Source organism: Salvelinus fontinalis, chromosome 33 (assembly GCF_029448725.1).
Source record: "Salvelinus fontinalis isolate EN_2023a chromosome 33, ASM2944872v1, whole genome shotgun sequence".
NCBI lineage: Eukaryota > Metazoa > Chordata > Actinopteri > Salmoniformes > Salmonidae > Salvelinus > Salvelinus fontinalis.
In genome coordinates this window covers 5,595,415-5,623,279 of record NC_074697.1, presented here as the reverse complement: position 1 = coordinate 5,623,279, position 27,865 = coordinate 5,595,415, and the positions used below count along the sequence as shown (strand labels likewise).

The window sequence follows — 27,865 nt, the reverse complement described above, 5'->3', positions numbered from 1 at the left end:
GACACAATATGTGATATGTGCCAGGATGTATCCATGCACCTGGATTCATTGTGTAGAACAGTGCCACTACGTATCAGAATCAGACATATAATCCGACACATTTCAAGCTGATATATTTTCAAACTCCATGAAACTCCAGGTTCGAAACAAAGAGGAAATGACATCATCAGACACCCTTGTTTTGATACAGGTAATTTTAGGCCTGTGTTACCAGTCAATATACATCATTATTTGGAAACGGTATATTGATGATATTTTTGTTCTATGGAGGGGTGATGTAAAACAGCTCCAGGCGTTCCATGATTTTCTTAACTCCTGTTCTGAACATTTGAGATTTACTATGCAATCTGATACACGTCAAATCAGTTTTCTTGATCTTCTGATCTTGTGTGAAAATAATGTTCTATACACTGATCTTTACAGGAAACCTACTGATCGTAACAGTTTGTTGAGGGCTGACAGTTGTCACCCACTTCCCTTGAAAAATAGTTTGCCCTACAGCCAATTCTGTCGAATCAAAAGAATTTGCAAAAAACAATCAGATTTCGACAGAAATATGGCTGAGACGCAAAGAAAGTTCAAGGAGAGGGGGTACAAAAATGTTCAGATTAATAATGCCATTGAGAAAATTCAAAACAAAACGAGACATGACCTTTTTCAAGGGCAGTCTCGCAAAAAGACGCATTCTTGCATTTTAACTACCCGCTATTCAAAGCGCTCTGAACAAATTAAGGGAATCGTTCACAAACATTGGCATATTCTTAAATCCGATGATAGTCTCGGTAATGTGTTTTCTGACCTTCCCTTGGTCGTATTTTCGCGGGGCAGAAATCTCCGAGACCAATTGGTACACTCTGATTTAACCCCCCAAGATATTCCTGAACAACGTCTATTTGCGCCTCTACTGGATGGTAATTATAAGTGTAATGGCTGTGCCCAATGCAATGGCACTTATAAATGCAGATCCTTTAAACATCCACAAACAGGGACATCGATCCCAATCAAAGGTGTTATTACGTGCTCCACTAAGGCAGTTATTTATCTCATAACTTGTCCTTGTGGTAAAAATTATGTGGGTAAAACTAAGCGTGAATTAAAAGTACGTATCTCAGAGCATCGTAGCACCATTAGGTGCAAAAACTTGACCTACCCAGTTGCGGCCCACTTTTTGGAGGCAGGCCACTCGATTTCATCTTTGCGTTATATTGGCATCGAACATGTCACCCTCCCTAGGAGAGGGGGTGACCTTGATAATTTATTGTTAAGACGAGAGGCTGCTTGGATATTTAATTTAAAGACCCTTGCTCCCTTCGGTCTTAATGTGGACTTTGATCTGAAGCCATTCTTGTGATTGTTGTGATTGTTGTGACTTTGCCATTGTGGTTGTTTGTAGGCTTGTGTGGTCTTTAGTGTGTCTATGATTGTATGCTATCCATTTGTATTAATTGTATGTTGCTCATTCTATGCCGTTTTAATGAGTAATTAACCAATGATATTAGGCCACTGTTGGCCATGATTACTGACACCTGTGTGTTTTGACACTATATATAAACGAGTCATCCCGCAGTGTTTGTGATTGTACCCTGATGAAGACAGCTTGTCTGTCGAAACGTTGGTAATTAAATATTTTTGCATCTGAGCTCCTAGAGTGTGCGGCTCTCCTTTATTTTCTTCTTACCAGTCAATATACACCTGCATCTATCTACAGTACACGCAAACACTTCTGCACAGACACACGCTTGTACAGGGGCATTCAAATCAAATCAAATCAAATTTTATTTGTCACATACACATGGTTAGCAGATGTTAATGCGAGTGTAGCGAAATGCTTGTGCTTTTTTTCACTCGACCAGTACATTACCTTAGACATTCAGTACATTACCTTAGACATCAAGCCAATAGCGGATGATTTTGCCTCTCCTGTTTGCCATATCTTCAATTTAAGCCTACTAGATAGTGTGTGCCCTCAGGCCTGGAGGGAAGCATAAGTAATTCCGCTCCCTAAGAATAGTAAAGCCCATTTTCCTGGCTCAAACAGCCGACTAATCAGCCTGTTACCAACCCTTAATAAAATAAATAAAATGGTGTTTTCCCAGATACAATGCTTTTTTACAGTAAACAAATTGACAACAGACTTTCAGCACACTTGTAGGGAAGGACATTCAACAAGCACAGCACTTACACAAATGACTGATGATTGACTGAGAGAAATTTATGATGCAAATATTGTGGGGGGTGTTTTGTTAGACTTCAATGCGGCTTTTGACATTATCGATCATAGTCTGCTGCAGGAAAAACCCATGTTATGGCTTTACACCCCCTGCTATAATGTGGATAAAGAGTTACCTGTCTCACAGAACTCAGAGGGTGTTCTTTAGTGGAAGCCTCTCCAACATAATCCAGGTAGAATCAGGAATTCCCCAGGGCAGCTGTCTATACCGCTTGCTTTTTTCAATCTATACTAACGACATGCTTTGAGTAAAGCCAGTGTGTCTATGTATGTGGATGACTCAACACTATACACGTCAGCTACTACAGCGACTGAAATGACTGCAACACTCAACACGTCAGCTACTACAGCGACTGAAATGACTGCAACACTCAACACGTCAGCTACTACAGCGACTGAAATGACTGCAACACTCAACACGTCAGCTACTACAGCGACTGAAATGACTGCAACACTCAACAAAGAGCTGCAGTTAGTGTCAGAATGGGTGGCAAGGAATAAGTTAGTCCTAAATATTTTTTGGGACTAATCATTTACTAAACCCTAAACCTCTACTAAATATTGTAATAAATAATGTGGAAATTGAGCAAGTTAAGGTGACAAAACTGCTTGGACTAACCCTGGATTGTAAACTGGCATGGTAAAAACAACAGTAGCTAAGATGGGGAGAAGTCTGTCCATAATAAAGCGCTGCTCTACCTTCTTAGCAACACTATCAACAAGGCAGGTCCTACAGGCTCTAGTTTCTACCTTCTTAGCAACACTATCAACAAGGCAGGTCCTACAGGCTCTAGTTTCTACCTTCTTAGCAACACTATCAACAAGGCAGGTCCTACAGGCTCTAGTTTCTACCTTCTTAACAACACTATCAACAAGGCAGGTCCTACAGGCTCTAGTTTCTACCTTCTTAGCAACACTATCAACAAGGCAGGTCCTACAGGCTCTAGTTTTGTCGCACCTGGACAGCTGTTTGGTCGTGTAGTCAGGTGCCACAAAGACGGACTTAGGAAAATTGCAAATGGCTCAGAACAGGGCAGCACGGCTGGCCCTTGGATGTACACAGAGATGCAAACATTAATAATATGCATTCCAATCTCTCCTGACTCAAAGTGGAGGAGAGATTGACTTCATCACTACTTGTATTTGTGAGAGGTATTGACATGTTGAAAGCACTGAGCTGTCTGTTTAAACGACTAGCACACAGCTCAGACACCCGTGAATACCCTACAAGACATGGCACCAGAGGTCTCTTCACAGTCCCCAAGTCCAGAACAGACTATGGGAGGCACACAGGAATGGATACATGGAACTCGATTCCACATCAAGTAACTGACGCAAGCATAACACTAAAGTGTGTACCCTCACATACCTTAGATATGACCTGTATAAACAGGCCTACCTTCACATGTCATAAGATTTACATAAAAAAAAACAAATGTTTTATTCATTTAGCAGACACTCTTATCCTGAGCTACTAGAGTTAAGGGCACAGACAGTTTTTATACCTAGTCGGCTCGGGAATGCGAACCAGCGACATTTCGGTTACTGGCCCAACACTCTTACCCGCTAGGCTACCTGCTACCCCTACACAGAGCAGGCTATAGGCACACAGGCAGCATACATACATCATACCTGTCTGCTCATCTGTACATACAGTTGAAGTCGGACGTTTACATACACTTAGGTTGGAGTCATTAAGACTCGTTTTTCAACCACTTGACACATTTATTGTTAACAAACTATAGTTTTGGCAAGTCAGTTAGGACATCTACTTCGTGCATGACACAAGTAATTTTTCCAACAATTGTTTACAGACAGATTATTTCACTTATAATTCACTGTATCACAATTCCAGTGGGTCAGAAGTTTACATACACTAAGTTGACTGTGCCTTTAAACAGCTTGGAAAATTCCAGAAAATTATGTCATGGCTTTAGAAGCTTCTGTTAGGCTAATTGACATCATTTGAGTCAATTGGAGGTGTACCTGTGGATGTATTTCAAGGCCTACCTTCAAACTCAGTGCCTCTTTGCTTGACATCATAGGAAAATCAAACAAAATCAGCCAAGACCTCAGAAAAAAAATTGTTGACCTCCACCCTTCTGGTTCATCCTTGGGAGCAATTTCCAAACGCCTGAAGGTACCACGTTCATCTGTACAAACGGTAGTACGCAAGTATAAACACAATGGGACCACGCAGCCGTCATACAGCTCAGGAAGGAGACGCGTTCTGTCTCCTAGAGATGAACGTACTTTGGTGCGAAAAGTGCAAATCAATCCCAGAACAACAGCAAAGGACCTTGTGAAGATGCTGGAGGAAACAGGTACAAAAGTATCTATATCCACAGTAAAACGAGTCCTATGTCGACATAACCTGAAAGGCCGCTCAGCAAGGAAGAAGCCACTGCTCCAAAACCGCCATAAAAAAGCCAGACTACGGTTTGCAACTACACATGGGGACAAAGATCGTACTTTTTGGAGAAATGTCCTCTGGTCTGATGAAACAAAAATGGAACTGTTTGGCCATAATGACCATCGTTATGTTTGGAGGAAAAAGGGGGTGTCACGTTCCTGACCTGTTTTCTGTTAGTTTTTGTATGTGTTAGTTGGTCAGGATGTGAGTTTGGGTGGGCAGTCTATGTTTTCTGTTTCTATGTTGGTTAATGGGTACCTAATATGGTTCTCAATTAGAGGCAGGTGGTTTTCATCTCCTCTGATTGAGAATCATATTAAGGTAGGTGTTGTCACATTGTTTGTCGTGGGTGGTTGTTCCTGTGTCTGTGTAATCCACATGGGACTGTTTCGTTTGTTCGTTCGTTTTAGGTAGTCTGATCCTGTTCTTGCGTCCTTCGTCTATATGTAAGTTTGTTTGTTTCAGGTCTGTTGCCTTCGTTTATTGTTTTGTAGTTTGTTCTAGTGTTTTGTCAGTGTTTCGTCTGTTTTGAAATAAATCGTTATGTATTCATCACCCACTGCGCCTTGGTCCGTTCATACACCACCAGACGAACGTTACAGGGGGAGGCTTGCAAGCCGAAGAACACCATCCCAACAGTGAAGCACGGGGGTGGCAGCATCATGTTGTGGGGGTGCTTTGCTGCAGGAAGGACTGGTGCACTTCACATCATGAGGAAGGAAAATTATGTGGATATATTGAAGCAACATCTCAAGACATCAGTCAGGAAGTTAAAGCTTGCTCGCAAATGGGTCTTCCAAATGGACAATGACCCCAAGCATACTCCCAAAGTTGTGGCAAAATGGCTTAAGGACAACAAAGTCAAGGTATTGGAGTGGCCATCACAAAGCCCTGCCCTCAAACCTACAGAACATTTGTGGGCAGAACTGAAAAAGCGTGTGCGAGCAAGGAGGCCTACAAACCTGACTCACTTACACCAGCTGTGTCAGGAGGAATGGGCCAAAATTCACCCAACTTATTGTGGAAAGCTTGTGGAAGGCTATTCGAAATGTTTGACCCAAGTTAAACAGTTTAAAGGCAATGCTACCAAATACTAATTGAGTGTATGGAAACTTCTGACCCAATGGGAATGTGATGAAAAAAATAAAAGCTGAAATAAATCATTCTCTCTACTATTATTCTGACATTTCACATTCTTAAAATAAAGTTGTGATCTTAGCTGACCTAAGACAGGGAATTTTTACTAGGATAAAATGTCAGGAATTGTGAAAAACTGAGTTTAAATGTATTTGGCTAAGTTGTATGTAAACTTCCGACTTCAACTGTCTACTATACATGCATTAGAAGATGCTTGTACAGATACATATCCATATTGTATACAATCTATAATCATGCTACATATAGTACAATAACATACTGTACATGTGTTATTATGGCAGTAGGGACATGTGTTATTATGGTAGTAGGGGCATGTGTTATTATGGCAGTAGGGACATGTGTTATTATGGCAGTAGGGACATACTGTGCATGTGTTATTATGGCAGTAGGGACATGTGTTATTATGGCAGTAGGGACATGTGTTATTATGGTAGTAGGGACATGTGTTATTATGGCAGTAGGGACATGTGTTATTATAGCAGTAGGGACATGTGTTATTATGGCAGTAGGGACATGTGTTATTATGGCAGTAGGGACATGTGTTATTATGGTAGTAGGGACATGTGTTATTATAGCAGTAGGGACATGTGTTATTATAGTAGTAGGGACATACTGTACATGTGTTATTATGGCAGTAGGGACATGTGTTATTATGGCAGTAGGGACATACTGTACATGTGTTATTATGGCAGTAGGGACATGTGTTATTATGGCAGTAGGGACATGTGTTATTATGGCAGTAGGGACATGTGTTATTATGGCAGTAGGGACATACTGTACATGTGTTATTATGGCAGTAGGGACATGTGTTATTATGGCAGTAGGGACATGTGTTATTATGGCAGTAGGGACATACTGTACATGTGTTATTATGGCAGTAGGGACATGTGTTATTATGGCAGTAGGGACATACTGTACATGTGTTATTATGGCAGTAGGGACATGTGTTATTATGGCAGTAGGGACATACTGTACATGTGTTATTATGGCAGTAGGGACATACTGTACATGTGTTATTATAGCAGTAGGGACATGTGTTATTATGGCAGTAGGGACATACTGTACATGTGTTATTATGGCAGTAGGGACATGTGTTATTATGGCAGTAGGGACATGTGTTATTATGGCAGTAGGGACATGTGTTATTATGGCAGTAGGGACATGTGTTATTATGGCAGTAGGGACATACTGTACATGTGTTATTATAGCAGTAGGGACATACTGTACATGTGTTATTATGGCAGTAGGGACATGTGTTATTATGGCAGTAGGGACATGTGTTATTATGGCAGTAGGGACATACTGTACATGTGTTATTATAGCAGTAGGGACATACTGTACATGTGTTATTATGGCAGTAGGGACATGTGTTATTATAGCAGTAGGGACATGTGTTATTATGGCAGTAGGGACATGTGTTATTATGGCAGTAGGGACATGTGTTATTATGGCAGTAGGGACATGTGTTATTATGGCAGTAGGGACATACTGTACATGTGTTATTATGGCAGTAGGGACATGTGTTATTATGGCAGTAGGGACATACTGTACATGTGTTATTATAGCAGTAGGGACATGTGTTATTATGGCAGTAGGGACATGTGTTATTATGGTAGTAGGGACATGTGTTATTATGGTAGTAGGGGCATGTGTTATTATGGCAGTAGGGACATACTGTACATGTGTTATTATAGCAGTAGGGACATGTGTTATTATGGCAGTAGGGACATACTGTACATGTGTTATTATGGCAGTAGGGACATGTGTTATTATGGCAGTAGGGACATGTGTTATTATGGCAGTAGGGACATGTGTTATTATGGCAGTAGGGACATACTGTACATGTGTTATTATGGCAGTAGGGACATGTGTTATTATGGCAGTAGGGACATGTGTTATTATGGCAGTAGGGACATGTGTTATTATGGCAGTAGGGACATGTGTTATTATGGCAGTAGGGACATGTGTTATTATGGCAGTAGGGACATGTGTTATTATGGCAGTAGGGACATGTGTTATTATGGTAGTAGGGACATACTGTACATGTGTTATTATGGCAGTAGGGACATGTGTTATTATGGTAGTAGGGACATACTGTGTATGTGTTATTATGGCAGTAGGGACATACTGTGTATGTCCTAATACCAACCTAATGAGACTTGCATAGGAGGCAATGTCTCTCTCTCTCTCACGCACGCACGCACGCACGCACGTACGCACGCACGCACGCACGCACGCACGCACGCACACACACACACACACACACTTCTCACAGTCTCCTTGTCTGGTTAGTCTTCATTAGTGAGCACCTTGTCTGGTTAGTCTTCATTAGTGAGCACCTTGTCTGGTTAGTCTTCATTAGTGAGCACCTTGTCTGGTTAGTCTTCATTAGTGAGCACCTTGTCTGGTTAGTCTTCCTTAGTGAGCACCTTGTCTGGTTAGTCTTCATTAGTGAGCACCTTGTCTGGTTAGTCTTCATTAGTGAGCTCCTTGTCTGGTTAGTCTTCATTAGTGAGCTCCTTGTCTGGTTAGTCTTCATTAGTGAGCTCCTTGTCTGGTTAGTCTTCATTGGTGAGCTCCTTGTCTGGTTAGTCTTCATTAGTGAGCTCCTTGTCTGGTTAGTCTTCATTAGTGAGCACCTTGTCTGGTGCACTATACACTCTAACCACTAGGCTACCTGCCACCTCTACACTCTAACCACTAGGCTACCTGCCACCTCTACACTCTAACCACTAGGCTACCTGCCACCTCTACGCTCTAACCACTAGGCTGCCTGCCACCTCTACACTCTAACCACTAGGCTACCTGCCACCTCTACACTCTAACCACTAGGCTACCTGCCACCTCTACACTCTAACCACTAGGCTACCTGCCACCTCTACACTCTAACCACTAGGCTACCTGCCACCTCTACACTCTAACCACTAGGCTACCTGTCTCCTCTACACTCTAACCACTAGGCTGCCTGCCACCTCTACACTCTAACCACTAGGCTGCCTGCCACCTCTACACTCTAACCACTAGGCTACCTACCACCTCTACACTCTAACCACTAGACTACCTGCCTCCTCTACACTCTAACCACTAGGCTACCTGCCACCTCTACACTCTAACCACTAGGCTACCTGCCACCTCTACACTCTAACCACTAGGCTATCTGCCACCTCTACACTCTGACCACTAGGCTACCTGCCACCTCTACACTCTAACCACTAGGCTACCTGCCACCTCTACACTCTGACCACTAGGCTACCTGCCGTCCCTACACTCTAACCACTAGACTACCTACCACCTCTACGCTCTGACCACTAGGCTACCTGCCACCTCTACGCTCTAACCACTAGGCTACCTGCTGCCTCAACACTAACCACTAGACTACCTGCCACCTCTACACTCTGACCACTAGGCTACCTGCCGTCCCTACACTCTAACCACTAGGCTACCTGCCATCTCTACACTCTAACCACTAGGCTACCTGCCACCTCTACACTCTAACCACTAGTTTACCTGCCACCTCTACACTCTAACCACTAGGCTACCTGCCACCTCTACACTCTAACCACTAGGCTACCTGCCACCTCTACACTCTAACCACTAGGCTACCTGCCACCTCTACACTCTAACCACTAGGCTACCTGCCACCTCTACACTCTAACCACTAGGCTACCTGCCTCCCCTACGCTCTAACCACTAGGCTACCTGCCTCCTCTACACTCTAACCACTAGGCTACCTGCCACCTCTACACTCTAACCACTAGGCTACCTGCCACCTCTACACTCTAACCACTAGGCTACCTGCCACCTCTACACTCGAACCACTAGGCTACCTGCCACCTCTACACTCTAACCACTAGGCTACCTGCCACCTCTACACTCTGACCACTAGGCTACCTGCCACCTCTACACTCTAACCACTAGGCTACCTGCCTCCTCTACACTCTAACCACTAGGCTACCTGCCTCCTCTACACTCTAATCACTAGGCTACCTGCCTCCTCTACACTCTAACCACTAGGCTACCTGCCTCCTCTACACTCTAACCACTAGGCTACCTGCCACCTCTACACTCTAACCACTAGGCTACCTTCCTCCTCTACACTCTAACCACTAGGCTACCTGCCGTCTCTACACTCTAACCACTAGGCTACCTGCCACCTCTACACTCTGACCACTAGGCTACCTGCCACCTCTACACTCTAACCACTAGACTACCTGCCTCCTCTACACTCTAACCACTAGGCTACCTGCCACCTCTACACTCTAACCACTAGGCTACCTGCCACCTCTACACTCTAACCACTAGGCTACCTGCCGCCCCTACACTCTAACCACTAGGCTACCTGCCACCTCTACACTCTAACCACTAGGCTACCTGCCTCCCCTACACTCTAACCATTAGGCTACCTGCCTCCTCTACACTCTAACCACTAGGCTACCTTCCTCCGCTACACTCTGATCACTAGGCTGCCTGCTTCCCTCCTGATCTGAGAGCAGCCTGATATTACAGTGACTCACTCTAATAGGACTGTGCTGTGTTGTGTTGTGTGTGTGTGTGTGTGTTTGCGTGTGTTTCTCATATCACCAGAGAGAGGGCTGTGCTGTTGTTTGTAGTTAGACTCTTGGACATGCAGACAGAAAGCCTTGTCTGCACTGCCACCTGCTGGAAGTATAGACGTGTGACACTATTATAGTCATGAATATGATTTTAGCATTGATCCCTTTCAACAATAGCGTACTGTAGCTCATCAGCTCTAATGATATGTCCACGTATGTTTTAGACAGCGTGTTAGAGTAAGGTGTAGTTGTTTGGGTTGGTTTTAGTGTTTGTCTTATGGTGATTTGGGTCCTGAGTGGCGCAGAGGTCTAAGGCACTGCATCGCAGTGGTAGAGGTGTTACTACAGACCCTAGTTTGAGCCCGCGCCGTATCACAACTGTCCGTAATCGGGAGTCCGTTAGGGCGGCGCACAATTGGCCCAGCGTCATCCGGGTTAGGGGAGGGTTTGGCCGGAGTAGGCCGTCATTGTATAATAATAATTTGTTCTTAACTGTCTTGCCCAGTAAAACAGAAGATAGACTCTCTAACTCAGGGGTCACCAAACCTGGTTCTGGTCCGCTAGGGATTTGTTTCTGCGTTTACACAACTGATTTAAAAAGTCTTAATACAATGTTGTTGTTGAGAACAACAGTTGGACAGTGACTCAACACTTTTGCCCTTCTGTCCTTCTGCCCCTGAACAAGGCAGTTAACCCACTGTTCCCCTGAGCAAGGCAGTTAACCCACCGTTCCCCTGAGCGAGGCAGTTAACCCACTGTTCCCCTGAACAAGGCAGTTAACACACTGTTCCCTTGAGCAAGGCAGTTAACCCACTGTTCGCCTGAGCAAGGCAGTTAACACACTGTTCCCTTGAGCAAGGCAGTTAACCCACTGTTCCCCTGAGCAAGGCAGTTAACCCACTGTTCCCCTGATCAAGGCAGTTAACCCACTGTTCCCCTGAGCAAGGCAGTTAACCCACTGTTCCCCTGAGCGAGGCAGTTAACCCACTGTTCCCCTGAACAAGGCAGTTAACACACTGTTCCCTTGAGCAAGGCAGTTAACCCACTGTTCGCCTGAGCAAGGCAGTTAACACACTGTTCCCTTGAGCAAGGCAGTTAACCCACTGTTCCCCTGAGCAAGGCAGTTAACCCACTGTTCCCCTGATCAAGGCAGTTAACCCACTGTTCCCCTGAGCAAGGCAGTTAACCCACTGTTCCCCTGATCAAGGCAGTTAACCCACTGTTCCCCTGAGCAAGGCAGTTAACCCACTGTTCCCCTGAGCAAGGCAGTTAACCCACTGTTCCCCTGAGCAAGGCAGTTAACCCACTGTTCCCCTGAGCAAGGCAGTTAACCCACTGTTCCCCTGAGCAAGGCAGTTAACCCACTGTTCCCCTGAGCAAGGCAGTTAACCCACTGTTCCCCTGAGCAAGGCAGTTAACCCACTGTTCCCCTGATCAAGGCAGTTAACACGCTGTTCCCTTGAGCAAGGCAGTTAACACACTGTTCCCTTGAGCAAGGCAGTTAACCCACTGTTCCCCTGAGCAAGGCAGTTAATCCACTGTTCCCTTGAGCAAGGCAATTAACCCACTGTTCCCCTGAACAAGGCAGTTAACCCACTGTCCCCCTGAACAAGGCACTTAACCCACTGTTCCCCTGAGCAAGGCAGTTAACCCACTGTTCCCCTGATCAAGGCAGTTAACCCACTGTTCCCCTGAGCAAGGCAGTTAACCCACTGTTCCCCTGAACAAGGCAGTTAACCCAGTGTTCCCCTGAACAAGGCAGTTAACCCAGTGTTCCCCTGAACAAGGCAGTTAACCCACTGTTCCCCTGATCAAGGCAGTTAACCCACTGTTCCCCTGGACAAGGCAGTTAACCCAATGATCCCCTGAGCAAGGCAGTTAACTCACTGTTCCCCTGAGCAAGGCAGTTAACCCACTGTTCCCCTGGACAAGGCAGTTAACCCACTGTTCCCCTGGACAAGGCAGTTAACCCAATGATCCCCTGAGCAAGGCAGTTAACCCACTGTTCCCCTGAGCAAGGCAGTTAACCCACTGTTCCCCTGAACAAGGCAGTTAACCCACTGTTCCCCTGAACAAGGCAGTTAACCCACTGTTCCCCTGAGCAAGGCAGTTAACCCACTGTTCCCCTGAGCAAGGCAGTTAACCCACTGTTCCCCTGGACAAGGCAGTTAACCCAATGATCCCCTGAGCAAGGCAGTTAACCCACTGTTCCCCTGAGCAAGGCAGTTAACCCACTGTTCCCCTGAACAAGGCAGTTAACCCACTGTTCCCCTGAACAAGGCAGTTAACCCACTGTTCCCCTGAGCAAGGCAGTTAACCCACTGTTCCCCTGAGCAAGGCAGTTAACCCACTGTTCCCCTGAACAAGGCAGTTAACCCACTGTTCCCCTGAGCAAGGCAGTTTACCCACTGTTCCCCTGATCAAGGCAGTTAACCCACTGTTCCCCTGAACAAGGCAGTTAACCCACTGTTCCCCTGAGCAAGGCAGTTAACCCACTGTTCCCCTGATCAAGGCAGTTAACCCACTGTTCCCCTGATCAAGGCAGTTAACCCACTGTTCCCCTGAGCAAGGCAGTTAACCCACTGTTCCCCTGAGCAAGGCAGTTAACCCACTGTTCCCCTGATCAAGGCAGTTAACCCACTGTTCCCCTGAACAAGGCAGTTAACCCACCGTTCCCCTGAACAAGGCAGTTAACCCACTGTTCCCCTGATCAAGGCAGTTAACCCACTGTTCCCCTGAGCAAGGCAGTTAACCCACTGTTCCCCTGAGCAAGGCAGTTAACCCACTGTTCCCCTGAGCAAGGCAGTTAACCCACTGTTCCCCTGAGCAAGGCAGTTAACCCACTGCTCCCCTGAACAAGGCATTCCCCGGGCGCCGATGACGTGGACATTGATTAAGGCAGCCCCCCCCCCGCACCTCTCTGATTCAGAGGGGTTGGGTTAAATGCGGAAGACACATTTCAGTTGAATGCATTCAGTTGTACAACTGACTAGGTATCCCCCTTTCCTTTCTATATCTAGTCCTTCCAAATGTTCCAAAACCACCCCCCTGGGGGTGCTAGTGGATGTTAAATGAGGCCCTGGGACACCACTGTCTTCATGCAGAGACACATACACTCTCCTTGAGCTCAGAAATGAGTGTTAATGTAAAGAAGCTGTTCTATTCTGTTCTATTCTATTTTGTTCTGTTCTGTTCTATTATGTTCTGTTCTGTTCTATTATGTTCTATTATGTTCTATTTTGTTCTGTTCTATTCTGTTCTATTATGTTCTGTTCTATTATGTTCTATTCTGTTCTGTTCTATTATGTTCTATTTTGTTCTGTTCTATTTTGTTCTATTCTATTCTGTTCTATTCTGTTCTGTTCTATTCTGTTCTATTTTGTTCTATTCTGTTCTGTTCTGTTCTATTTTGTTCTGTTCTATTCTTTTCTGTTCTATTCTGTTCTATTCTGTTCTATTTTGTTCTATTCTGTTCTGTTCTGTTTTATTTTGTTCTGTTCTATTCTGTTCCATTCTGTTTTGTTCTGTTCTATTCTATTCTGTTCTATTCTGTTCTATTTTGTTCCATTTTGTTCTATTCTGTTCTGTTCTATTCTGTTCTGTTCTGTTCTATTTTGTTATGTTCTATTCTATTCTGTTCTATTCTGTTCTGTTCTATTCTGTTCTCTTAAATTGTCTATGTGCGTCACTAAGGGTCCATCTAGGCCCTAAAGAGAATGGACACACACACATGCACATGCACACAGATACACACGCACATGTACACACACACACGCACATGTACACACACACACGCACATGTACACACACACACGCACATGCACACACACATGCACACAGATACACACGCACATGATACATGTTTCAGTATGAATATATATCAATGTTAGCTTGATTGGATAAATCTTCTAAATGACCATGTTACAGAATATTACAGATCACACAGTGTGCCTTATGGAGTTTAATTCTTCAGTAACAGAATGTTCTGACTCTGAAAGGCGCACACTTTCAACTTCATGAATGTCCTTTCTCTCTCTCTCTGTCTCTCTCTCTCTCTCTCTTTCTCTCTCTCTCTCTCTCTCTCTCTCTCTCTCTCTCTCTCTCTCTCTCTCTCTCTCTCTCTCTCTCTCTCTCTCTTTCTCTCTCTCTCTCTCTCTCTCTTTCTCTCTCTCTCTCTCTCTTTCTCTCTCTCTCTCTCTCTCTCTCTCTCTCTCTCTCTCTCTCTCCCTCTCTCTCTCTCTCTCTCTGTGTGTGTTAAATGTAGTTCAATTAAATTCAAAGGTCTTTATTGGCATGGGAAACACATGTGTACATTGCCAAAGCTAATGCAATGGACAATAAACAGAAGGGAAATAAACAAGGGAAACATTAGTAAACATTAAACTCACAAACATTTAAAAAGAATATAGCCATTTCAAATGCTATATTATTGGCTATGTACAGCGTTGTGACAATGTGCAAGTAGGTGAAGTATAAAAGGTCAAATAAATAAACAGAGTAAATATAAGTTGTATTTACAATGTTGTTTGTGTTCTACTGGTTGCCCTTTTCTCATGGCAACGGGCCACATCTTACTGCTGTAATGTCACACTGCTGTATTTCACCTAACAGATATGAGAGTTTAACATTGTTTGATTTGTTTACAAATTCTTTGTGGGTCTATGTAACCTGAGAGAAATATGTGTCTCTAACGTAATACTCTATCAGTTTAGTAATACTCTCTCAGTTTAGTAATACGTGGTCATACATTGGGCAGGAGGTTAGGAAGTGTAGCTCAGTTTCCACCTCATTTTGTGGACAGTGTGCACATAGCCTGTCTTCTCCTGAGAGCCATGTCTGGCTATAGTGGCCTCTCTCAATAGCAAGGCTATGCTCACTGAGTCTGTACATAGTCAAGGATTTTCTTAATATGGTGTCAGTCACATTGGTCAGGTATTCTGCCACTGTGTACTCTCTGTTTAGGGCCAGATAGCATTACATTGCTTCAATTGTTTTGGTTGATGTTTCTCATGATTTGGTTGGGTCTAAATGTGTTTCTGTCCCAGAACCAGCTGGCTGACTGGACTCTTCTCTAGGTTCATCTCTCTGTAGGTCAGGGCTTTGTGCTGAAATGTGTGGGCATCGCCTCCTTTTAGGTGGTTGTAGAATTGAAGGTCTATTTCCTGGATGTTGATAACTAGTGGGCATCGTCCTAATTCTGCTCTGCGTATTGTTTGGGATTTTGTGTGGTACACAAAGTATATTTTTGAAGTCTCTGTCTCTCCCTCCTACAGAACTACAGTCGTCCCCCAGTGATGGCTCTAGCAGTGCCGGTGGCAGTGAGGTTTCTACAGAGAGGCAACAGAGAGCTCAGTAGAAACATGTCCAGTTATCTCTCTCTGGCTGCCATGGCAAAGGCTGACCTACTGGCAGAACACACAGAGGCTATCACCTGCAGCGTGCTGGGAGGTAGGACACACACGCACACACACACACACACACACACACACACACACACACACACACACACACACACACACACACACACACACACACACACACACACACACACACACACACACACACACACACACACACACACACACACACACACACACACACACACACACACACACACACATACATACATACACTGAGTGTACAAAACATTACGAACACCGTCCTAATATTGAGTTGCACCCCCTTTTGCCTTCAGAACAGCCTCAGTTTGTCGGGTCATGGACTCTAAAAGGTGTTTAAAGTGTTCCACAGGGATGCTGGCCCATCTTGACTCCAATGCTTCCCACAGTTGTGTCATGTTGGCTGGATGTCCTTTGGGTGATGGACCGTTCTTGATATACACGGAAAACTGTTGAGTGTGAAAAACCCAGCAGCTTTGTAGTTCTTGACACACTCAAACCGGTGCGCCTGGCACCTACAGCCAGGTACTACCAGAACCCTGTTCAAAGGCATTTACATATTTTGTCTTGCCCAATCACCCTCTGCATGGCACACATACACCATCCATGTCTCAATTGTCTCAAAGCTTAAAAATGGATTGAAATGGATTTAACAAGTGACATCACTAAGGGATCGGAACTTTCACCTGGTCAGTCTACGTCATGGAAAGAGCTAACATTATGTACACTACCTAGTGTCTAGGACTCTGATGTTTATGGCTCTGGTGTCTAGGGCTCTGGTGTCTAGGGCTCTGGTGTCTAGGGCTCTGGTGTCTAGATCTCTGGTGTCTAGATCTCTGGTGTCTAGGGCTCTGGTGTCTAGATCTCTGGTGTATCGGGCTCTGGTGTCTAGATCTCTGGTGTCTAGATCTCTGGTGTCTAGGGCTCTGGTGTCTAGGGCTCTGGTGTCTAGGGCTCTGGTGTCTGGGGCTCTGGTGTCTAGGAATCTGGTGTCTAGATCTCTGGTGTCTAGATCTCTGGTGTCTAGGGCTCTGGTGTCTAGATCTCTGGTGTCTGGGGCTCTGGTGTCTAGGGCTCTTGTGTCTAGATCTCTGGTGTCTAGGACTGCAAGGGCTCTGGTGTCTAGGGCTCTGGTGTCTAGATCTCTGGTGTCTAGGGCTCTGGTGTCTAGGGCTCTGGTGTCTAGATCTCTGGTGTCTAGGGCTCTGGTGTCTATGGCTCTGGTGTCTAGATCTCTGGTGTCTAGATACCTGGTGTCTAGGGCTCTGGTGTCTAGATCTCTGGTGTCTAGGGCTTTGGTGTCTAGGGCTCTGGTGTCTAGAGCTCTGGTGTCTAGATCTCTGGTGTCTGGGGCTCTGGTGTCTAGGGCTCTTGTGTCTAGATCTCTGGTGTCTAGGACTGCAAGGGCTCTGGTGTCTAGGGCTCTGGTGTCTAGATCTCTGGTGTCTAGGGCTCTGGTGTCTAGGGCTCTGGTGTCTAGATCTCTGGTGTCTAGGGCTCTGGTGTCTAGGGCTCTGGTGTCTAGATCTCTGGTGTCTAGATACCTGGTGTCTAGGGCTCTGGTGTCTAGATCTCTGGTGTCTAGGGCTTTGGTGTCTAGGGCTCTGGTGTCTAGATCTCTGGTGTCTGGGGCTCTGGTGTCTAGGGCTCTGGTGTCTAGATCTCTGGTGTCTTGGGCTCTGGTGTCTAGGGCTCTGGTGTCTAGATCTCTGGTGTCTGGGGCTCTGGTGTCTAGGGCTCTTGTGTCTAGATCTCTGGTGTCTAGGGCTCTGGTGTCTAGATCTCTGGTGTCTAGGGCTCTGGTGTCTAGATCTCTGGTGTCTAGATCTCTGGTGTCTAGATCTCTGGTGTCTAGATCTCTGGTGTCTCGGGCTCTGGTGTCTCGGGCTCTGGTGTCTAGATCTCTGGTGTCTAGGGCTCTGGTGTCTAGGGCTCTGGTGTCTAGATCTCTGGTGTCTAGGGCTCTGGTGTCTATGGCTCTGGTGTCTAGATCTCTGGTGTCTAGATACCTGGTGTCTAGGGCTCTGGTGTCTAGATCTCTGGTGTCTAGGGCTTTGGTGTCTAGGGCTCTGGTGTCTAGAGCTCTGGTGTCTAGATCTCTGGTGTCTGGGGCTCTGGTGTCTAGGGCTCTTGTGTCTAGGGCTCTGGTGTCTAGGGCTCTGGTGTCTAGATCTCTGGTGTCTAGGGCTCTGGTGTCTAGGGCTCTGGTGTCTAGATCTCTGGTGTCTAGATACCTGGTGTCTAGTGCTCTGGTGTCTGGATCTCTGGTGTCTAGGGCTTTGGTGTCTAGGGCTCTGGTGTCTAGATCTCTGGTGTCTGGGGCTCTGGTGTCTAGGGCTCTGGTGTCTAGATCTCTGGTGTCTTGGGCTCTGGTGTCTAGGGCTCTGGTGTCTAGATCTCTGGTGTCTGGGGCTCTGGTGTCTAGGGCTCTTGTGTCTAGATCTCTGGTGTCTAGGGCTCTGGTGTCTAGATCTCTGGTGTCTAGGGCTCTGGTGTCTAGATCTCTGGTGTCTAGATCTCTGGTGTCTAGATCTCTGGTGTCTAGATCTCTGGTGTCTCGGGCTCTGGTGTCTCGGGCTCTGGTGTCTAGATCTCTGGTGTCTAAATCTCTGGTGTCTAGGGCTTTGGTGTCTATGGCTCTGGTGTCTAGATCTCTGGTGTTTAGATCTCTGGTGTCTAGATACCTGGTGTCTAGGGCTCTGGTGTCTAGATCTCTGGTGTCTAGATCTCTGGTGTCTAGATCTCTGGTGTCTAGATCTCTGGTGTCTAGATCTCTGGTGTCTAGATCTCTGGTGTCTAGATCTCTGGTGTCTCGGGCTCTGGTGTCTAGATCTCTGGTGTCTAGGGCTCTGGTGTCTAGGGCTCTGGTGTCTAGGGCTCTGGTGTCTCGGGCTCTGGTGTCTAGATCTCTGGTGTCTAGGGCTTTGGTGTCTATGGCTCTGGTGTCTAGATCTCTGGTGTCTAGGGCTTTGGTGTCTATGGCTCTGGTGTCTAGATCTCTGGTGTCTAGGGCTCTGGTGTCTAGATCTCTGGTGTCTAGATCTCTGGTGTCTAGGTCTTTGGTGTCTATGGCTCTGGTGTCTAGATATCTGGTGTCTCGGGCTCTGGTGTCTAAGGCACTGGTGTCTAGGGCTCTGGTGTCTAGGGCTCTGGTGTCTAGATCTCTGGTGTCTCGGGCTCTGGTGTCTAAGGCACTGGTGTCTAGGGCTCTGGTGTCTAGGGCTCTGGTGTCTAGATCTCTGGTGTCTCGGGCTCTGGTGTCTCGGGCTCTGGTGTCTAGATCTCTGGTGTCTAGGGCTTTGGTGTCTATGGCTCTGGTGTCTAGGGCTCTGGTGTCTAGGGCTCTGGTGTCTAGATCTCTGGTGTCTAGATCTCTGGTGTCTAGATCTCTGGTGTCTAGGGCTCTGGTGTCTAGATCTCTGGTGTCTAGATCTCTGGTGTCTAGATCTCTGGTGTCTAGATCTCTGGTGTCTAGGGCTCTGGTGTCTAGATCTCTGGTGTCTAGATCTCTGGTGTCTAGATCTCTGGTGTCTAGATCTCTGGTGTCTAGATCTCTCGTGTCTAGATATCTGGTGTCTAGGGCTCTGGTGTCTAGGGCTCTGGTGTCTAGATCTCTGGTGTCTCGGGCTCTGGTGTCTAAGGCACTGGTGTCTAGGGCTCTGGTGTCTAGGGCTCTGGTGTCTAGATCTCTGGTGTCTCGGGCTCTGGTGTCTCGGGCTCTGGTGTCTAGATCTCTGGTGTCTAGGGCTTTGGTGTCTATGGCTCTGGTGTCTAGGGCTCTGGTGTCTAGGGCTCTGGTGTCTAGATCTCTGGTGTCTAGATCTCTGGTGTCTAGATCTCTGGTGTCTAGGGCTCTGGTGTCTAGATCTCTGGTGTCTAGATCTCTGGTGTCTAGATCTCTGGTGTCTAGGGCTCTGGTGTCTAGATCTCTGGTGTCTAGATCTCTGGTGTCTAGATCTCTGGTGTCTAGATCTCTGGTGTCTAGATCTCTCGTGTCTAGATCTCTGGTGTCTAGATCTCTGGTGTCTAGATCTCTGGTGTCTAGATCTCTGGTGTCTTATAATAAGTAGTAGTAGTAGTAGGAGTAGTAGTAGATGTAGTAGTAGATGTAGTAGTAGTAATTTTGTCCACAGCGATGTGAGAGACTGATCAACAACTCCAGGGAGCATTTGGTAGCAGTCATGGCAGCGAAGGGTTGCACAAGCAGTTATTGAGTGTAAGGGAGCAATTTCTTTTTCACACAGGGGAAATGGATGTTACATAACTTTGTCAACAAAGAAGTTTCCAATTGTTTTTGTTATTTGTAAACTGAGGTTCCCTTTATCTAATATTAGGTTTGTGTTGAAGATCTGATAACATTCAGTATAAACAGACCACTATAGTCCCTGTGCCAAAGAACGCCAAGGTACTGTAACCTGTATAAATAACTATCGCCACGTAGCACTCACATATGTAACTATCAAATGCTTTGATAGGCTGGTCATGGCTCACAACAACACCATCACCCCAGACACCCTGGATCCACTCCAATTCGCATACCACCCCAAAATAGCCACAGATGATGCAGTTTCTATTGCGCTCAACGCTGCAAATTCCCTCCTGGACAAGAGAAACATCGATGTGAGAATGCTTTACAGTGACTACAGCTCAACACCATAGTGCCATAGACTGAAACATCATCATTAAGTTTGCCGACAACGTGACAGTGGTAGGCCTGATCACCGACGACGATAAGACAACCTACAGGGAGGAGGTCTCAGACCTGGCAGTGTGGTGCCAGGACAACAAGATAAAGAAGCTGATCGTGGACTACAGGAAATGGACAGCCAAGCATGCTCCCATTCACATCGACGGTGTGCACCATTGAGAGCATCTTGACTGGCTGCATCACCGCTTGGTATGGCGACTGCTTGACAGCCGACTGCAAGGAGCCACAGAGGGTAGTGCGTACGGCCCGGTACATCCCTGAGGCCCGAGCTCCCTGCCATCCATGACCTCTATATCAGGTGGTGTCAGAAGATGGCCCGAAAAATTGTCAAAGACTCCAGCCACCCAAGTCTTTCTTTTCTCTGCTACCGCATGACAAGCGGTACCGAAGTACAACATCTGGAACCAACAGGACCCAGAACAGCTTCTACCCCCAAGCCATAAGACTGCTAAATAGTCATTTAAATAGTTAACTATACAGTGGCAAGAAAAAGTATGTGAACCCTTTGGAATTACCTGGTTTTCTGCATAAATTGTACATACAATTTGATCTGATCTTCATCTTCAAGTCACAACAATAGACAAACACAGTGTGCTGTATGTTTCTTGTCTATGTTGAATACATATTTTAAACATTCACAGTGTAGGTTGGGAAAAGTATGTGAACCCCTAGGCTAATGACTTCTCCCAAAGCTAATTGGAGTCAGGAGTCAACTAACCTGGAGTCCAATCAATGAGATGAGATTGGAGATGTTGGTTAGAGCTGCCCTGTCCCATAAAAAACACTCACAATGTGAGTTTGCTATCCACAAGAAACATTATCTGATGTGAACCATGCCTCAAACAAAGATCTCAGAAGACCTAAGATTGAGAATTGTTGACTTGCATAAAGCTGGAAAGGGTTAACAAAGTATCTCTAAAAGTCAGTCCACGGTAAGACAAATTGTCTATAAACAGAGAAAGTTCAGCACAGTTGCTACTCTCCCTAGGAGTGGCCATCTTGCAACGATGACTGCAAGAGCACAGCGCAGAATGCTCAATGAGGTCTTGCCGCACGGATCCCTTTTACGGGATCATTTTCGTAAACAACCGCTGAATTGGCAGCGCGCCAAATTCAAAAATATTACAAAAAATATTTATAATCATGGAATCACAAGTAAAATATACCAAAGCTTGTTGTTAATCCAACAAAAATATGCTTTACAGCGAAAGCAATACAAGCGTTTGTGAGTGTATCAATCACTGCTAGAACAGCTAGCCTTAAATTAGCTTAGTCACGAAAGTCAGAAAAGCAATAAAATTAATCGCTTACCTTTGATAATCTTCGGATGTTTGTACTCACGGGACTCCCAGTTACACAATAAATGTTATTTTTATTCGATAAAGATTAGTTTTATAACAAAATCCGCCATTTCGTTTGCGCGTTATGTTCAGAAAACCACAGGTTCGTTCCGGTCCTGAAAGGCAGACGAAAATTCAAAAAAGTATCAAATTCAAAAATAATACTAAAAATATTTATAATCATGAAATCACAAGTGAAATATGCCAAAACACAGCTTAGCCTGTTGTTAATCCACCTATGGTGTCAGATTTTGAAAATATGCTTTACAGCGAAAGCAATCCAAGCGTTTGTGAGTTTATCGATCACTAGACAAAGAACAAAAGAATAGCTAGAACAGCTAGCCTTAAATTAGCTTGGTCACGAAAGTCAGAAAAGCAATAAAATGTATCGCTTACCTTTGATAATCTTCGGATGTTTGTACTCACGAGACTCCCAGTTACATAATAAATGTTATTTTTGTTCGATAAAGATTAGTTTTAAAACCAAAAATCGCCATTTGGTTTGCGCATTATGTTCAGAAGACCACAGGCTCGTGCCGGTCCTGAAAGGCAGACGAAAATTATAAAAAGTATCCGTAATGTTCGTAGAAACATGTCAAAGGTTTTTTATAATCAATCCTCAGGTTGTTTTTAACATCAATAATCGATCATATTTCAACCAGACGGTAAACTGTTCGATTCTACAGAGATAGAAAATGTCGAGCCAAATCTCTCCTGCGCGGGAACCAATCAAAGGACACCTGGTCATCCACTGACGCGTTTTGATATCTCGCTCATTTTTCAAAATAAAAGCCTGAAACTATGTCTAAAGCCTGGTCACAGCCTGAGGAAGCCATTGGAAAAGGAATCTGGTTGATACGCCTTTAAATGGAGGAGGGGCAAGCAATGGAACAAGGATAAAAAAAAGCACTTCCGGGTTGGAGTTCGCCTGCAAAATCAGTTCTGTTATACACACAGACAATATTTTGACAGTTTTGGAAACTTTAGAGTGTTTTCTATCCTAATCTGTCAATTATATGCATATTCTAATATCTGAGCCTGAGAAATAGTCCGTTTACCTTGGGAACGTTTTTTTTCCAAATATAAAAATTCTGCCCCCTAGCTTCAAGAGGTTTTAAGAAGAATCCTAGAGTGTCAGCTAAAGACTTACAGAAATCTCTGGAAGATGCTAACATCTCTGTTGATGAGTCTACAATACGTGTGTCACACCCTGACCATAGATTGCTTTGTATGTGTCTATGTTTTGTTTGGTCAGGGTGTGATGTGGGTGGGCATTCTATGTTGTATGTCTAGGTTGTCTATTTCTGTGTTTGGCCTGGTGTGGTTCCCAATAAGAGGCAGCTATCTATCGTTGTCTCTGATTGGGAGCCATATTAAGGTAGCCTGTTTTTCATTGTGTTTTGTGGGTGATTATTTTCTTTATATATAAGGCACAGGAAGTGGTGAGAGGGTGACATATAGGGCACAGAAAGTGGTGAGACAGACATATAGGGCACAGGAAGTGGTAAGAGAGAGACATATAGGGCAAAGGAAGTGGTGAGAGGGTGACATATATGGCACCGGAAGTGGTGAGAGGGTGACATATATGGCACCGGAAGTGGTGAGAGAGAGAGACATATAGGGTACAGGAAGTGGTGTGAGAGAGACACATATATGGCACAGAAAGTGGTAAGAGAGAGACATATGGGGCACAGGAAGTGGTAAGAGAGAGACATATAGGGCACAGGAAGTGGTGAGAGAGAGACATATAGGGCACAGGAAGTGGTAAGAGAGAGACATATAGGGCACAGGAAGTGGTAAGAGAGAGACACATGTAGGGCACAGGAGGTGGTGAGAGAGAGAAATATAGGGCACAGGAAGTGGTGAGAGAGTGAGGGTTAGATGGAGAGAGAGGAGAGCAGAAGGGGATACGTGAGTAAGCAAAAACTCTGGCACCCATCCAGCCTTCAGAGAGGACGTTAACTAGAGAGTCTCCATTGTTATAGCTGGAATAGAGCAGTTATCAGGATGGAGAGAGCGACTGAAAGCAAGATAAAGATGGAGAGATGGATAGAGTGAGAGGGGGGGGGGGGGCAATACTATTGGATAGAAAGTACAGTTGAAGTTGGAAGTTTACATACACCTTAGCCAAATACATTTAAACTCAGTTTTTCACAATTCCTGACATTTAATCCTAGTAAAAATCCCTGTTTTAGGTCACTTAGGATCACCACTTTATTTTAAGAATGTGAAATGTCAGTAGAGAGCACGATTTATTTAAGCTTTTATTTCTTTCATCACATTCCCAGTGGTTCAGAAGTTTACATACACTCAATTAGTATTTGGTAGAAGTGCCTTTAAACTGTTTAACTTGGATCAAATGTTTCGAATAGCCTTCCACAAGCTTCCCACAATAAGTTGGGTGAATTTTGGCCCATTCCTCCTGACAGAGCTAGTGTAACTGAGTCAGGTTTGTAGGCCTCCTTGCTCTCACACGCTTTTTCAGTTCTGCCCACACATTTTCTATAGGACTGAGGTCAAGGCTTTGTGATGGCCACTCCAATACCATGACTTTGTTATCCTTAAGCCATTTTGCCACAACTTTGGAAGTATGCTTGGGGTCATTGTCCATTTGGAAGACCCATTTGCGAGCAAGTATCACGATCGTGTTGACATGAATGAGAGGACCAAGGCGCAACATGACTTGAATACATCTTCTTTAATTATAACGACGAAGATGAACACTTAACACTTATACACACTAACAAAAAACAACAAAACGATCGTGAAACTTAAAACGCAAGTGCACACACACACACACACACACACACACACACACACACACACACACACACACACACACACACACACACACACACACACACACACACACACACACACACACACACACACACACACACACACACACACACACACACACACACACTACTTACGTTCGACATATACATATACAATGACCCACAAACAGCTAAAGCCTATGGCAGCCTTAAATATGGTTCCCAATTAGAGACAACAGAAACCAGCTGTCTCTAATTGAGAACCCATTCAGGCAACCATAGACTTTCCTAGAAAACTACACACACCCATAGACACAGCTAGATACATACACTCAACACAAACCCATACACTACAACCAACACCACCTCTACCATATAATAACCCAAACATACCCCATGTCACACCCTGACCTAACTAAAAAAATAAAGAAAACAAATAATACTAAGGCCAGGGCGTGACAGCAAGCTTTAACTTCTTGACTGATGTCTTGAGATGTTGCTTCAATATATCCACATAATTTTCCTTCTCATGATGTCATCTAATTTGTGAAGTGCACCAGTCCCTCCTGCAGCAAAGCACCCCCACAACATGATGCTGCCACCCCCGTGCTTCACGGTTGGGATGGTGCGCTTTGGCTTGCAAACCTTCCCCTTTTTCCTTCAAACATAACAATGGTCATTATGGCCTAACAGTTCTATTTTTGTTTCATCAGACCAGAGGACATTTCTCCCAAAAGTACGATCTTTGTCCCAATATGCAGTTGCAAACCGTAGTCTGGCTTTTTTATGGCGGTTTTGGAGCAGTGGCTTCTTCCTTGCTGAGCGGCCTTTCAGGTTATGTCGATATAGGACTTGTTTTATTGTGGATATAGATACTTTTGTACCTGTTTCCTCCAGCATCTTCACAAGGTCCTTTGCTGTTGTTCTGAGAATTGATTTGCACTTTTCGCACCAAAGAGCGTTCATCTCTAGGAGACAGAACGGGTCTCCTTCCTGAGCGGTATGACGGCTGCGTGGTCCCATGGTATTTATACTTGCGTACTATTGTTTGTGCAGATGAACGTGATACCTTCAGGCATTTGGAAATTGCTCCCAAGGAGGAACCAGACTTGTGGAGGTTGAAAAAAAAAATGCTGAGGTCTTGAGTGATTTATTTTGATTTTCCCATCATGTCAAGCAAGCAAGAGGCACTGAGTTTGAAGGTAGGCCTTGAAATACATCCACAGGTACAATTGACTCAAATTATGTCAATTAGACTATCAGAAGCTTCTAAAGCCATAACATCCTTTTCTGGAATTTTCCACGCTGTTTAAAGGCACAGTCAACTTAGTGTATGTAAACTTCTGACCCACTGGAGTTGTGATACAATGAATTATAAGTGAAATAATCTGTCTGTAAACAATTGTTGAAAAATTACTTGTGTCAAGCACAAAGTAGATGTCCTAACCGACTTGCCAAAACTATAGTTTGTTAACAAGAAATTTGTGGAGTAGTTGAAAAACAAGTTTTAATGACTCCAACCTAAGTGTATGTAAACCTCTGACTTCAACTGTATCTTAAAAGCATGATTTATTGTGTACATTAATGTAAGCAATATGAAGTAGTGTAATTGTTCAAGGTCAAGGGTCAGTAGGGATGACTTTAGCTTCAAGATAACAGTCTTTAAAGCACTGCTCTAGGCTGAGGTTCAACAGGGCTCTCTGTCATTCCATACTGTACTGTAGCCCACAGGCTGTTAGGCCCAGCTGCTGATTGAGGGATATGGTACTGCTGCTGTGAGGTCTTGGGGTGGTTGCTCTGGTCTGGCTGCCCTAGTCTGGCTCCTCCGGTCTGGCTGCTCTGGTCTGGCTGCCCTGGTCTGGCTGCCCTGGTCTGGCTCCTCCGGTCTGGCTGCTCTGGTCTGGCTGCCCTGGTCTGGCTGCTCTGGTCTGGCTGCCCTGGTCTGGCTGCCCTGGTCTGGCTCTTCCGGTCAGTAAACCCCACAGGCCTACCTCATTAAGGTTTCACAGGCAGCTACAATAAACCCCACAGGCCTACCTCATTAAGGTTTTACAGGCAGCTACAGTAAACCCCACAGGACTACCTCATTAAGGTTTTACAGGCAGCTACAGTAAACCCCACAGGCCTACCTCATTAAGGTTTCACAGGCAGCTACAGTAAACCCCACAGGACTACCTCATTAAGGTTTTACAGGCAGCTACAGTAAACCCCACAGGACTACCTCATTAAGGTTTTACAGGCAGCTACAGTAAACCCCACAGGACTACCTCATTAAGGTTTTACAGGCAGCTACAGTAAACCCCACAGGACTACCTCATTAAGGTTTTACAGGCAGCTACAGTAAACCCCACAGGACTACCTCATTAAGGTTTTACAGGCAGCTACAGTAAACCCCACAGGCCTACCTCATTATCAGATACAGAACATTTTCACACCTCTTGATGTTTTCCACATTTTGTTGTGTTACAGACTGAATTTAAAATTGATTAAATTGAGATTTGTGTTATGCTGGCCTACACACAATACCCCATAATGTCAGAGGGGAATTATGTTTTTAGGAATTTTTACAAACGTATTAAAAATGAAAAGCTGAAAAGTCTTGAGTCAATAAGGATTCAACCCCTTTATGGAAAGACTAAATCAGATCAGCAGTAAACATGTGCTTTACAGTCACATAATAAGTGTCATGGACTCACTCTGTGTGCAATAATAAAGTTTAACATGATTTGTTACAGACTATCCTCATCTCTGTACCCCACACATACAATTATCTGTAAGGTCCCTCAGTCGAGCAATGAATTTTCAACACAGAGTAAATCCTAACGACCAGGGAGGTTTTCCAAAGCCTCACAAAGAAGGGCACCTATTGGTAGATGTGTCAAAATAAAATACAAAAAACGACACTGAATATTACTTTGGATGGTGTATCAATACACCCAGTCAGTACAAAGATACAGGCGTCCTTCCTAACTCAGTTACCGGAGAGGAGAGAAACCGCTCTGGGATTTTACCATGAGGCCAATGGTGACTTTAAAACAGTTACAGAGTGTAATGGCTGTGATAGGAGAAAACTGAGGATGGATCAACAACACTGTAGTTACTCCACAATACTAACCTAAATGACAGAGTGAAAAGAAGGAAGCCTGTACAGAATACAATTATTACAAAACATGCATCCTGTCCAGAATACAAAGTGTTATGTTTGGGGCAAATCCAATACAACACATTACTGAGTACTACTCTCCATATTTTCAAGCATAGTGGTGGCTGCATTTTGTTATGGGTAT

The 27,865-nt window shown here is 44.8% G+C and overlaps 1 protein-coding gene across 1 annotated transcript in view; it reads left to right on the top strand.

Annotated features, from left to right (window-relative positions):
* Positions 1–27,865, top strand: part of LOC129831691 (ventricular zone-expressed PH domain-containing protein-like) — a 218,039-nt gene that overhangs the window by 5,685 nt on the left and 184,489 nt on the right. The window contains exon 3 of the mRNA XM_055895060.1: positions 15,628–15,802. Coding sequence (XP_055751035.1) covers positions 15,628–15,802 — 175 coding nt within the window. The remainder of the gene's footprint in view (positions 1–15,627; positions 15,803–27,865) is intronic.